This window comes from Pezoporus occidentalis, unplaced genomic scaffold, assembly GCF_034315485.1.
Source record: "Pezoporus occidentalis ecotype Australia unplaced genomic scaffold, CSIRO_AGI_Poc_V1 ctg99, whole genome shotgun sequence".
NCBI lineage: Eukaryota > Metazoa > Chordata > Aves > Psittaciformes > Psittacidae > Pezoporus > Pezoporus occidentalis.
In genome coordinates this window covers 2,493,560-2,506,690 of record NW_026916358.1, presented here as the reverse complement: position 1 = coordinate 2,506,690, position 13,131 = coordinate 2,493,560, and the positions used below count along the sequence as shown (strand labels likewise).

The 13,131-nt window shown below is 39.3% G+C and overlaps 1 protein-coding gene across 2 annotated transcripts in view; it reads right to left on the bottom strand.

Annotated features, from left to right (window-relative positions):
* Positions 1 to 5,961: 5,961 nt before the first annotated feature.
* TGFBRAP1 (transforming growth factor beta receptor associated protein 1) overlaps positions 5,962 to 13,131 on the bottom strand; it is a 32,638-nt gene continuing 25,468 nt past the window's right edge. For both annotated transcript variants that reach the window (XM_062606974.1, XM_062606975.1), the window contains exons 9-12: positions 12,106 to 12,252; positions 10,415 to 10,574; positions 8,376 to 8,809; positions 5,962 to 7,224 (exon numbers count right to left, since the gene is read on the bottom strand). In XM_062606974.1, the coding sequence (XP_062462958.1) occupies positions 7,036 to 7,224; positions 8,376 to 8,809; positions 10,415 to 10,574; positions 12,106 to 12,252 (930 nt within the window). In that variant the 3' untranslated portion in view covers positions 5,962 to 7,035. The remainder of the gene's footprint in view (positions 7,225 to 8,375; positions 8,810 to 10,414; positions 10,575 to 12,105; positions 12,253 to 13,131) is intronic.

Sequence of the window (13,131 nt, the reverse complement as noted above, 5' to 3'; positions counted from 1 at the left end):
ATCCCCCCTGCCAGCCTGCCCCTTAATTCTCACCCACAGACTCTCAACTCGCTCGTCATCTGTCCCTGGACAGAACTCGGTGCATTGTAGCTGCTCCCGCACATAAAGAGCAACCCCACCACCCTTCCTGGCTGGCCTGTCTTTCCTGAAAAGGACATAGCCCTCCATGACTATATTCCAGTCATGTGAGCTGTCCCACCACGTCTCTGTAATTGCCACCAGATCATAGTCTCCTGACTTAACACAGGTTTCCAACTCCTCCTGCTTATTTCCCATGCTGCACGCATTGGTGTACAGACATTCCAGGGAGCGAGCTGAGCACACCGATGTCACCCTAGGATTGTAGGAGGCCTCCCTGTCTTCATTAATTCTGGAGCGCTGCCCCACTGGGGCAAGCCCAGCTACAACCCCATCCCCCTTCGAATATAGTTTAAAGCTCTCCAAATGAGCCCTGCTAATTCGTGCCCCAGCATCCTTTTGCCTCTGTGAGATAAACCTTTCCCACTTGTCGTTGTCCAGACTGGTGCCCTATAAAACCAGCTGTTATCAGAGAATCCAAAGCCCTGCCTGTAGCACCAGTCTCTAAGCCAATCGTTCATGAACTGAATCTTCCCATTCCTTCCCACATCATCAGTGGAAGATGGAAGGAGTGAGGAGAAGATCACTTGAGCCCCAGACTCTTTCACCATCTGCCCCAAGGCCCTGTAGTCTTTCTTCATCCCCCTCAGACTGCGGGAAGCAGCTTCCTCCCCACCTGTCTGGAAGACCAGCAGCGGGTAGTAGTCTGTCGGGTGCACCAGGTTGGGGAGCGCCCTGGTGATATCCCTGATCCGGGCTCCAGGCAGACTACACACTTCCCTATGATGAGGGTCAACTCTGCATATCGGGCCCTCTGTTCCTCTCAGAAGGGAATCCCCTACTACAATGACCCTTCTTTCTTTCTTAACAGAGGCAGTCTTGAGGCACAATGTCGACCCCCTTTTCCTATGTGGCCTTGTGGGCTGGCCTTGCCCCACATTCTCACCTACCTCTCCTTCAAGATCCAGGGCCTCGAACCTATTACGGAGGGACACCTGGGGAAGCAGGGCAGGAAGGGGGGACGGTTTCCCACGACGTCGAACCGGAACTCGCTTCCAACCCTCGTTGTCTTCTGTAATAGCTGAGAAAAAACCAAACAATTTTTCCAAGACAGATGCATGTTTTTGCCCAGTCTTGTGGATGCTTAAGCAATACATTCCTGCGGCAAAGAGCTGACCTGAAGACACTGAGACCCTTCCCAGTATGATTTCAAGCTTGTCAGCACTGTCCAAAACAAGACAACTAACCTGACACAGGCTGACCCTGCTTCAAGTTGGGCTTGGACAATGCTGCCTCTGGAGAACCCAGCCAGCCTAAGTTCTTCTAAGGAAGGATTTCTAACACACATTGGGATGGTCATGTCCTACTCAATGCAAGTACCACATTGACAAAGGCAGTATCTTCAGGGGGTTACTGGCAATTACAGGCAATGGTAATGTTGCTCATGACAGCTACTGGATTTTTAGGCACTATTAGTATCAGCCTTGTTACCTACTGAAAACCCACTGTGCTCAGCTATTGGCTTTCTGTTGGCAACCCTGGCCTCTTTGACCCTATGCTGTGCTGCAGCTATGGTTGCTGTAATGAAATGGACCTTCAGGGCTCACTCCTGCCAAAACTCAGCTATACCTTATTATTTGTCTTGGAAGGGGCTGCCATCTGGATGATTAGCATAGACCATTCTCTAACCACTGTCTAGAGGCAAAACTAACTGAAATCCCACAGTGCCAAAGCCACAACTGTTGAGGTGGTTTTTTTTTCTTCCTTCTCTAATAGTTTGTGTTGCCTTTCCTCCACCGACTGCATGGATGGCTGGAGAAATGCAAACCAGGGCTCTCCAAGGCTGTATGTCCTGCTGGCTGAGCTAAGGAAGCGATGCTTGTTGCAGTAATGTTTTTCATTCTTAGCATCATGCTGCACTACAAGCTTTGCATCCCTAGCACCCTTTGTAAGTCTCCTGAGCACCCCCAAATATGCCCACAGCCTTTTCTTCAGCCAAAGAAACAAACTTGACCTGGTACGGCTGCAGAAACCTTGCCAAGTGAACATAGACCCGAAATTCAAACAAGAGCTCTTCACTATAGCTCCCATTCTGTTGGACTTTTATCCTGCCAGCTCCCCAGTGCACAACCTACCTTTGGCATCCAGGAGATGACCACAGCATTGGTAATGCTTATGATGCTTTTACTTCTTTCAGGTACCAGCCCATGCTCCCAGATCAACACCAGCCCTGTTTCGCAGTCTTCCCCTCAAAATGTTTTAGTACTTCTGTTTGCATTGCTCCAGGATGTCCATGCACCCATCACTAATTAGACCTCTCATGTAACTGTCTGCTTTAATCACGGAGGGGATTGCTTCAGCTGCAACAGAGGCAGATCAAGACCTTTCACATTTGTAACACAGCTGCTGTAAATCTGTAAAACCCCAGATTTGGTCAAGGAAGAGGTAAAACAAAGCAAGACTTCTTCCCCAAAGTAAAATTCCTTAGTTCTTAAGCACACCTGTTTATCTGCATTAACATCCTGCACTTGCTTAATTCAGCCTTTCCATCTCACCACCTCTGTCAGTTACCCAAAGGAATCCTCTAATTACCACTGAAGAATCTTTCTCATTCACTTGGCCATGCACATCCCAGGGTTTATACACCTAGGAATGAATGACAGAAACATAATTAAAAGATTTTTTTATTAAAAATCAACATATTTATACATCTGTACATTCCACATACTGCTGCATATGTTCACCAACATAACCACCAAGTCAGAAAGCATTAACGGTAAAAATTTCCATCTGAACAAATTTACTGCAGGGGAACTTCAGTTTTGTAATCAATCAGACATTACAGAATGTCATTAACTTCTTTTCCCTTTAAAAGTAGCAGCACATTTAATTATCAGTGTTCACAAGGCATAAGCCCGAAGTGTTTTACAGCAAGAGAAAAATTAATTAGTAAATACAGGCAAGAGAAGAGCTCACAATGGAAATGCATTCACTGCTGCCTATTATAAACAGCAGGATGTTCATAAAACACTTACAGCTGAACGGAGACTGTAGCAAATGGGGAAGAACAATAGAATAAAAGGTTACTTCTTGACACAATCGTATAAAATAAAGTATTTTTTTAATGTCATTCAGGATAAGAGTCCTGCAAAGTACAGGCATTGTTATAAAAGATTCAGCAGTCAGAATAATGCTTGTGTGTTCAAACACATAATGAAGGTCTGGAAGAACATATGTATACTCCATCCTTACCATCACCTTTCCACAGTTGACATCAGTAGGGTTTCATGTAGTTTATGTAATAAAGCAACGTTTTATTGAAGACAGATGCACTCAGGGGTCCACCCAGAAGATTTAAACCCATGCCACTTACGTGCTCAAAGAGTGACATTTATTAGGTAACAAAGGTTGGGAAGTTTTTGGAAACTGGTGAGCCACCATGTTAAGGGCTGCCTGAAGAAGTCGGTTCAGAGGCTGCTGTGGTGCTCTCTGTATAACAAAACCCAGCTGCTTATTTTCTCCACACTTTGAGTATTCTGGGCAACTTTTTCTCATTAATAATTTTTTTTTTTTTTGATTTAGAGAGTGGGAAAACTGCAAACAATGACATATACACAGCACAGGTAATTTTTATGTAAGGAAGTGTGGAAATATAAAAAAGATTTAACAAGTGCTTTTTGTATGTAGCAGCAACTGTAATGGAGAATGCTAAAAAAGTCAGAGCTGCAGTAGTTCTGTAATTAGAGGTTACATGTTAAGCAAACATTCCTTAATACCTGCAAAAGCATCTGTGTGAGACTAACCTCATTTATCATGTCCTGAATCACAGACACTGTCACATTAAAACAAAAAACAATCTGCACTACTGTTTTGTTTTTCACACTTTTGAAGTTGGAGGAGCCTCTTACAGGGAGAAAAAAAAAACATAAATGTGAGAGATGAATTACAAACACAAATAATTTAGCAAGAGCTAAATTAAGAAGAAATTGTCAGAATCTCCTCTCTCTAAAGGCAGGTTTAAGACACCACATTGCCAAAATGGAGAGAAAAAGATTGCATCATGTTGGAACTCCCAGAACCCATTTAATTTCCAAACTAGAAGGACGGTGAAAGAAAGATTCCTCTTTCCTGACGCCTCCTCTATGTATACAGTCAGCAATTAATAACTGAACTCATTCCCTCCTTGCTGCTGCAGCCATACAAAGAACTTAACCACAGTAGCAATGCTGTCCCAGGACTTCAGGTACATACAAAGAGAAAAGAGCAAACTGACCGCGCCTAAATGAAAGGAGGAACGAACTCAGGTTCTCCAATATGAGGTTCTCCTACCCAAAAGGCATGTTGTAATTGTTCTACCTAAGGAAATTTGAATGCAGACCTTTCATGAATGTCCTGGTGATAAAATACAGCATACCATGTGCCACTCTGATGAAGGCTGATATCTCTTCTGGTCAAGTATCATCCCAATTGCTCAAGTGCTGTATGCACACTTGGAAGAGCATCTTCCATCTGCCACCATCCTGCTGAGCTCTTTGCTCTACCTCAGGCTCACATGTGGGCTTTATCTTTTTGTTACCATAGGACTTCCGTATTAATTCATCCAAATGAGTTCTAGTATGAAATGTAACAAAGAAACGGGTAACAACGCATGCATCAAATGTCAATGTTTTTCCAGTCCATATTTCTGGTGGGCTAAAAGAATTAAATCCTCCAACTTTATCACCCTTTTGGTCATCTATGACTGCAAGTATGCTACCTTGCATTACTGTGATTTCTGTATGTTTTGTGCGTACAATTATTGTTACTGCAGGATTTTAGCCAAAGTACAAATCTGAAAAGTGTTGAATATTAATGAAAAACTGTCTAATCTTTTACAGACATACCTTTTCATGCAACAACAATTACAATGTTATGATGTGGCCTGGAATAGTATGATCTCTATTCCTATTCTATATTCTCTATTCTATCTCTAGTTGACAAGACTAAGTTCATCACTACCTAGTGGCTAGAATTAGTCTTACTCATGAAGAGTAGTCTTTGGCTTAGTACCTCCTTATTAGACAGGAGAAGAGCAGACTGAGGATGCATGCAGCAAAAGAAAGCATTTCTACTGTATGCTATTGCACACAAAAGGCTTATCATATCTTTGTAAAAAAACTTCCTCTCTATCAGGATTTTGAGGACAGGGGACTACAAATTTGTCATCATTGCCCACTGTACATACAATGTTTGAAAGCCATGAATACAAGATACAGAAGGATTTGCTCATACAAGTGCCACAGAAGAATTTGTCTTTTTTGAAGGTGCATTTCACCAAACATTTCTTACACATCTTAGCAGAAAGCACTAATACTCCTTACTTGGATTTTATGTAATTTTTTAAAACCCAACACAACAAGTACACTTTTCTAATTTCAAACTCAATAAAGAGAACGATCCAAAGGTCTTTTGCTTCAACAGAGAAGTGGATATTTTTTTTCCCCTAGATGCAGTCTGGTTACCTCTTCCTGGAGGCAGCATCATGCTTACACAGCTGTTTCATAAGCCAACCTTTCTGTAACAGGAGACCTCTTCCAAAACTGCATCTAGAAGTTCTCATTTTGCTGAAAGTCTCCACTCTGATTTGGAAAGCTGAAACAGGGAGCAACCGTACTAACTCAACTGCATGCTAGTCAGTAACCTTGGTATTTATTAGAGCCTTGCAGGATTAAAATAAATGCTTTGACTTTGAAATACTTTTATTTAAAGTCACCATTTTTTAACCTCTCTTGTGGGAAGCTGCTTCTTTTAAACTGATTGCTTTAAAATGGTTAAATAGCAATGTCAATACTTATCAGGGAAGTTAAAGTGGTTTTGTTATTTGAAAAAATTCTGTTTACAGGATGTTTTGCAGAATATAACAAATCCAGTACCTCTGTAATAAACCTTTGTAGATTTCTTCCCAATTATACTTTCTTTCCATTATTCTGATTGCAAAAAGTCATCCACAAGTTATAAAAACCTGTTCTTGTGGAGTTCCCATCTGCCTAAGTTATGTTATAGCCAACATTTAACACGTAACCTGTACACTGAACGATCAGGCGCATCTTTAGCCTCAAAAGAAACTCTAGAATGATATAAGATCAATTTATTCAACTGTATGTACAGTATATTTGCATATTAATAAATAAATCAATATTAAAGTTAAGGTCTCTTCCCCCATATAAAAGCGACTACAATCTGACCAGATAATCTGAACTCTTTTTATCTTCCAAGCACAGCTGTGTGACTGAGGCTATTAGTTTCCACGTCAGTTTTTTTTTTTTTACAGTAACTGTAGGAGTAGAAACCTAATGGACCAGTGCTTACATTTAAATCTTATATAGCAGAGGAGAGAGGGGAAGTACTGAAAAGTGCATCAAAAGTCAACGATTTGTAGAGCAAAAATCAAGTTCATAATGTGATCCTGGGGAAGAGAATCCAGACCAAAAGAGGACATGCTGCAGCAAATGTTATAACCAATGCACATTTTTGTCTTGATAGTAAGCTGCATGATGCCAGTCTTGTCACATAATGTTCCACAAATCCCAACTCCAATAGATGCCATCTCCACCTCTACAAACTTATTAACACCACATTCAGTGCAAAGTGACATTTCTTAAAATAACTGCCTTGTCTCCATAACATTCACCATTATTGTGAAGAGAAGGCTCATTTTCTTTAACTGTTTATTACTATATACAGAAGAGCCTACATATGCACCTCTCCATTTCTGGTAGTGAATTTACTGCTATCTACATTCATTAGAAATTAAAAAAGATAAGTGGTGATATTTCATATTTACTGCAAATTTTCCCATTAACCCAAAGACTCAATGTTCATCTTGATTTACACTTAAAGTAGCTGCACTTTGCTCTTTTTTCCAACCCACTTTCAATGGGGCGTAAGTCCTGGGAACCACTGGGACCAGAACATATTTCAAGTCTGATTGCTGGAGCTGGAAGAGTGATGAGTCATGTTTGAATTCAGATGCCTGTTTGCAGCACAGTGTGTGTGCACCATACCCCCATTTGGGTATCTTACAAAGACAGGCTCGCAGAAAGTATTTTGGCACACCTGACAGACGTTTTTGTCCGAAAGAAGAATTGGAGTTCCTCTTTGTTTAACCTAAAAAGAGGGAAAAAACATTCAAACATGAGTCTAACAAGAAAGAAAGGGAAATTATAAAGGTATGTAATTTCATCTGTACCAAATGGTCAAACAGGTCAATGATAAAGGTCATATGAAAAAACAGCTCGAACGATTTAACTTGAATTCAGTTTCCACATTCATATTAATTCATTTACATGCTTCCTCTTATGTACTTCTTTTTTTTTTTACTTTCCCCTTGTTTTTCTTCTCTGTTTAATAAAGAAAAGCACTCACACATTTAATGCAACTGCAAACCTGAGGCAGCTTCCTAAACAAGGTCACAGGACAGCTCCACACAAACTCAGCACTGGTGCACTTTTATTTGAGACAGATTCTGCTGGATATACCATTGTTAAAACTAAATGGATTTAAGAATCTGCTGGGAGCTTTAAACAACACAGTTCTAGCTAGGAAGAGAAGAACGTTTCATAAGTGAATTCCTCACTAACAAAAGCTACCAACAAGTATCTGAGTAAATTTTGTTGCAAGTTCTTACATGTCTCAATCCTAGTGAAAAAATGCTAACTCACATTTGTTAAAGTTTCTGCAAGAACTTTGTTAATCTATATATCCCAGATTCACTTTCATTCAGCCCAAAAGTTCACCAAAGCTCTTCCTATTTCAAGGCGCCACCTTCCATTTTGTTTTACAGAGAAAGCATAAAATTAAATCTGAATGTAGTAGTCATGGTAAAAAAAGTTAATAAATGCAATAAGTATATTTGCCAAGGACACAAAGACAGCTTTGGCCTAATTCATAGAATCGCAGAATCAACTAGGTTGGAAAAGACCTTTAAGTTCAAGTCCAACCATTACCCCAGGCATGCCAAGTCCTCTACTAAACCATGTCACTGAGGACCACATCTTCATGTTTTCTGAATGCTAACAGGGCTAGCGATTTCACCATTTCCCTAGGCAGCCTGCTCCAACACCTGATCACCATCTCCATGAAGACTTTTTTCCTAATATCCAATCTAAACCTCCCCTGGTGCAGCTTGAGGCCATTACCTCTTGTACTGCCACTTCTTACGTGGGAGAAGAGACCAACCACCACCTCAAATTCTTCAAACTCCTTTTGTCATTATCACATATCAAAGGACTTAACTGTAAAGCTTCTAAGCAACCTACCTTCTCATATTTGTAGATTAAGTTTTCAGCTTGTGCTAATCCAAGTGCAGCCTGTGTCATTCTTTTTGTATGAATGCTTTGCCTCACTGCTCCAGCCAAGAATGGGGAGAGGAGCTGCACTGACCAGCTGTCAGGCACCACCTGCAAAACTAGACTCGCATCAAATTCAGCAGCGTGGTTATTCAGGAGGTCCACAGCAGCCATGACTAGTGCACAATCCGAAGTGCCAAGATTTAGATACACTGACAGCAACATATGGAAAAGCCTCCGTCTATACTGCATGTCTCTGTTCTCAGAGTTCCATATACAGTATTCTTCAGCAGCATGGTAGTCCTTTAACTCGTGGACAAGGATATGCAAAGCCTTCTCGTGTTCTTCTAGTTTTCCATATAAAATTGCACTTTCCATATGAAGGTCTGTGCCTTGGATTTTGTCTGTTAAATGAGAAACAAGGCAATATTTACTCAGTGGAGTAGACAACTACTCCCTCTCACAGTCAGTGCAACCAAGCCCACAGACAAAACTGCTATTTTTGCAGGGGTGCTGGCAGCTATATAGAGAATAGATTTTTATAAGCACAAAAATGCCTAGATGTATGGAAACATCCCACACAAAAGAACAACACAAAAATATAGGAAAAAGAGATTACTAAGTAACAGTTGTAAAACCAATGCCACTCATATCTTTTGAAGTCTAGCATGCACATTTCTGCACACACTGCTACCAAGTATGATAAACTAAGATGAAGCCCCAAACTTTTTAATCCCTGCTTTGCGCATTATAGAAAACAACAAAAAAGTTTGAAGTCCACAGAAGACAAAGGTCAAATAGTACCTTGCTTTAAGAAAAGCACACAACAAACCCTTAATCCAGTCTGACAGTTCAAAGGTGAAGTGTCAGCAACAGGCAGGGGGAATGGCAAGTTCATCTCGCATTTCAAGAGAAATTAGAAAATTCTCTACTTACAGTAAAGGTGATAAAAGATTTGGCATAGGCATCTATAAAAAGTATGGAAATAAAATGTTTCTCTCCCAAAAATATTTTGGTTATCAAGAAGGAACAAAGTAGTGCGCACTGATCTCACCTTCGTGTAAGATAAGAATTGTCATGTAAGAAATCCTGTGTTTTGGAGTACGTGGATTTCAAGAGTATAATCCATGTTGTAACTCTTGCCCTTAAAAATCTGGTTAACAATTAAAAGTTGAAAAAGAGCAAAAGTTTCAATGATGCTGTTATATTGGTACATTATCTGTCACTGGACTGGATGCTGACTGGAAAGGCAAGGGGACATTATACATTGGTAAATTATTTCAGTTGTTACTCAGCTATTTTTATTTCCACATCCACTGGATTTTTCCATGACATTTTGGAGAAACATTTCAGATCTTTCAGTACAATAACAAGTCATTTCTCTTTCATCCACTGTTGCAGTGGATGAAACCTTAAAAATTAGGCATTATAAGCACTGGTCAAGGGAAAAAAATAGCCCAATTGTTTCTGGCCTTATACCAACAGTAAAGCATATGTTGCATTTTTGACTCAAGAAGATGCTCATGTTTTTGTTTGGCATGAACCCCACCTTCTGGGGTGAGAGTGGGTTATGGACAATAAACAAATCCTTGGTAATCAGATTTATCAAAGCTTTTGTTTCAGTTCACCGAGACAGGCTGCTTGACTAAATTTTTAAGTCCTCCATTTGTAAAAGACTGTCACAAGTTACATGCTTGTCATGGAAAAGAAACTGACTATAAATTAAGAAAATCGTATGAAGATATTTTTTCTAGCTAGTTATGGTATTCTGTCTTTGGTGCAGTGACAAACTTATCATTATACCTCATGAATTGTGGGAGACCAAACACAACACTAACAGATACAGTTTCTGAATTAGCTTGTGTCTGTTAGAAATAGAGCTGGTAGGCCTATCAACCCCGTACACCTAGATATCCCAGATCTTTTAGTTTTCTATCCTTATGAGGACTTAATTTTGTTTCCTGCTAGAACTGCCACAGAGCATTTACAATAGACAACACGCATCTTACCCAAAATAAAGTGAATTCTATAAAGATCAGATTTCTGAAGAAGACTGCGTAGTTTAAGCAGCAGTTCAGTTGCTTCTGTACAATTATCTGTGGTCACAGATTTTAGCTGAAGTATTGCCTCCAAGTACAAGACAGCTAGATGAGTATGGTACTTTTCCTTCTACAGATGAAAAGAACTTGTTAGCTTAGTTTAAAAAGACAATCCCTTCTCTCCACCAGTAACAGCGATGAATATTTACATAATTATATAGAAAAAATATTTTAAATTATTTAGAGTTACTCAAAGTCTTTTGTTCATGCAGATAGACAACTTACTCAGCCCAGCTTCACAAGATACATTATACCTATAGTATGGGATTCTCTATTTCACTAATACAGCTATTTTCAAAATCCAGGTATAGAGTATCTTATTCCTAACCCCTCTCTTCACCTTCAAGAAACAACCTCTATAAGTAGCTTTTCTTGTCCCAAAATTATTTCCTTTCAAAAGTTCACCTAATGAAAGTAAACACAGTAAAGCAGATCTCTCTCCTATGAATACAAGTATGTCCTCCACTGTGGCTCCTCCTTTTGTTTCCCTTGTAAAATGAGTAACTTTGATCTAATTAATTCTTCCTTATATTCAGGTATGCTCTTTGCCCTTTTCAATTTCTAGTATAATAACTGAGAAAGCCAGCAGAAGCATACAAGCACTTTGAAGGTACAGCGCTTTTTGTGTTGTTCACTCCCCAATATTCATCAAAACAAGTTATGATTTGACTGTTTGAAACATTCTCACTAAAGCATTCATAATAAAACTAGGACTTTCTAAAGACCAAATCAATTTATAACTCAGCCTTTACCAGCAGGCAAATTTAATTATAAAATATTCTTATGAAAAATATTCTACAAAGAACTGTGTATGTTTGACTCAAAAAGTTTGATTAAAAAAATTCATGACATGGCAAACTAGTACATTCATCCACCATGTCACAAACCTTGACGTATTCGCATTAGCGACAGAAAGGAACCATTGATCTAGCATGGGTATTTAAAAACTGTAAATTAGTGAACTGGTCATCAGTTCTGCTGAGTTCTTTAAATGTTAATTTCCTTGCTTTATTTGCAGTAACTTCCCCAGTGTTTAAAATGTTCCACAGGCAAGCACCAAAGTGTTTGGCTGCATTTGTATGGTAGAATACACTGTCATTTATGACTTGTTAACACGTCTTTTGACATTCAAAATCTAGAGTGGTTTGGAATTCTACAATGAGAGGTGCATGGTTTAATTCTATCACTAATTGCTCAAACTTCTCCAGAAGGACAGAATAAAACATACCTAGTAGTAAATGACTGAATTAGCAAGTTTAGTGTAATAGGATCATTTTTCCATGGTCTTACCAGATGGAGGTTTGAGCCTCATTGGTGAAAAAGTATGCAGTAATCAGATATTAAAAAATAAAACCCAAATCCAAACCTCTGAGGGGAAGAAAGCAACTATATTGCCATCATGAGAGATGAAAAGTTAAAAATAATGCAGATATCTGCTTCTCATCTACTTTAATCTTAAAGCCAATCCTACCCTACTCTGAGTGCATCCCAAAGCCTTCAAATTATGCTTATTGCTTCTAGACTATGGCTTTTTATCAGAGTTGTTCATCAGTCTGCATTCTGAATCTTATGCCTACTTTAAGTATTCTTGTAGGACTCACCTCTATTTTCCTTTCCAATACCAGATACTCTAGATATTTAACACGTGCTTTAGGATATTTGTTAAGGCAACTGATGATATCATCTGGATTAATGTTGTTTTTCTCCTGTTCTTCCAAAGGCCTTTTAGTGAAAATCTGTACACCAACCTAGAAAGAATTGCATTTAGTAGCAACCACTTTATTACATTTTTAAAAAAAATACTTACTTAATCACACTAAAAAATACTTATTTAATCGCACTAACAGATTGTTTAGCACATTATTCAGGAAGATAAACACCACAACACCCTACCCAACACAATACCACCAAGATTACATTAATAGGACTGTAACATGATCTTACTCCTATCTCCACTACCCCAATTCATAGTCTATACATTATCCAGCTATAAACCCTGTGTTGGGTACAAAAAGTACTGAACAGATCTGCATAGCAGCAGAACGAGAGACTTCGGCCTTTGCAACAAGAAAGTGCAAGTCAGACACCAGAATGCTTACAGCCTTATTAAATGTGATGATATACACAGAGCAAGAGACTTCTATTATGACCATAACAAAAGTTCAGAAACTCGTCATTACACGTAATAACTGAGCTTTAAATTAAAACAAATCAGGTTGTGACAAGTTCCAGCTGCACAGGTTGTTTGATACAGCAACAGACATCCCATTTAACAGCATACCACACTAATGAATGCGACAAAGCAACTTTTGTAATTCTGGTGGATTAAATTAACTCTTGTAGCAATGAGGTCTCATTCATGTTGAATGAAGGCTATTTATTCCACATCCCAGTGTACAGACACATGACCTGTCCCTGGAATCCTTTAAAAAAAAAAACCCAGCAGCAACAGTTAACCTATTAAGCAATTTTCTTTCCCCACCCCCCCCAATCTTTTTTTAAGATCTGAAAATTATTTTGCCTAATATGAAAAAAAAAAAGAAAACATAGACTCATAGAATAGTTAGGGTTGGAAAGGACCTTAACATCATCTAGTTCCAACCCCCCTGCCATGGGCAGACACACCT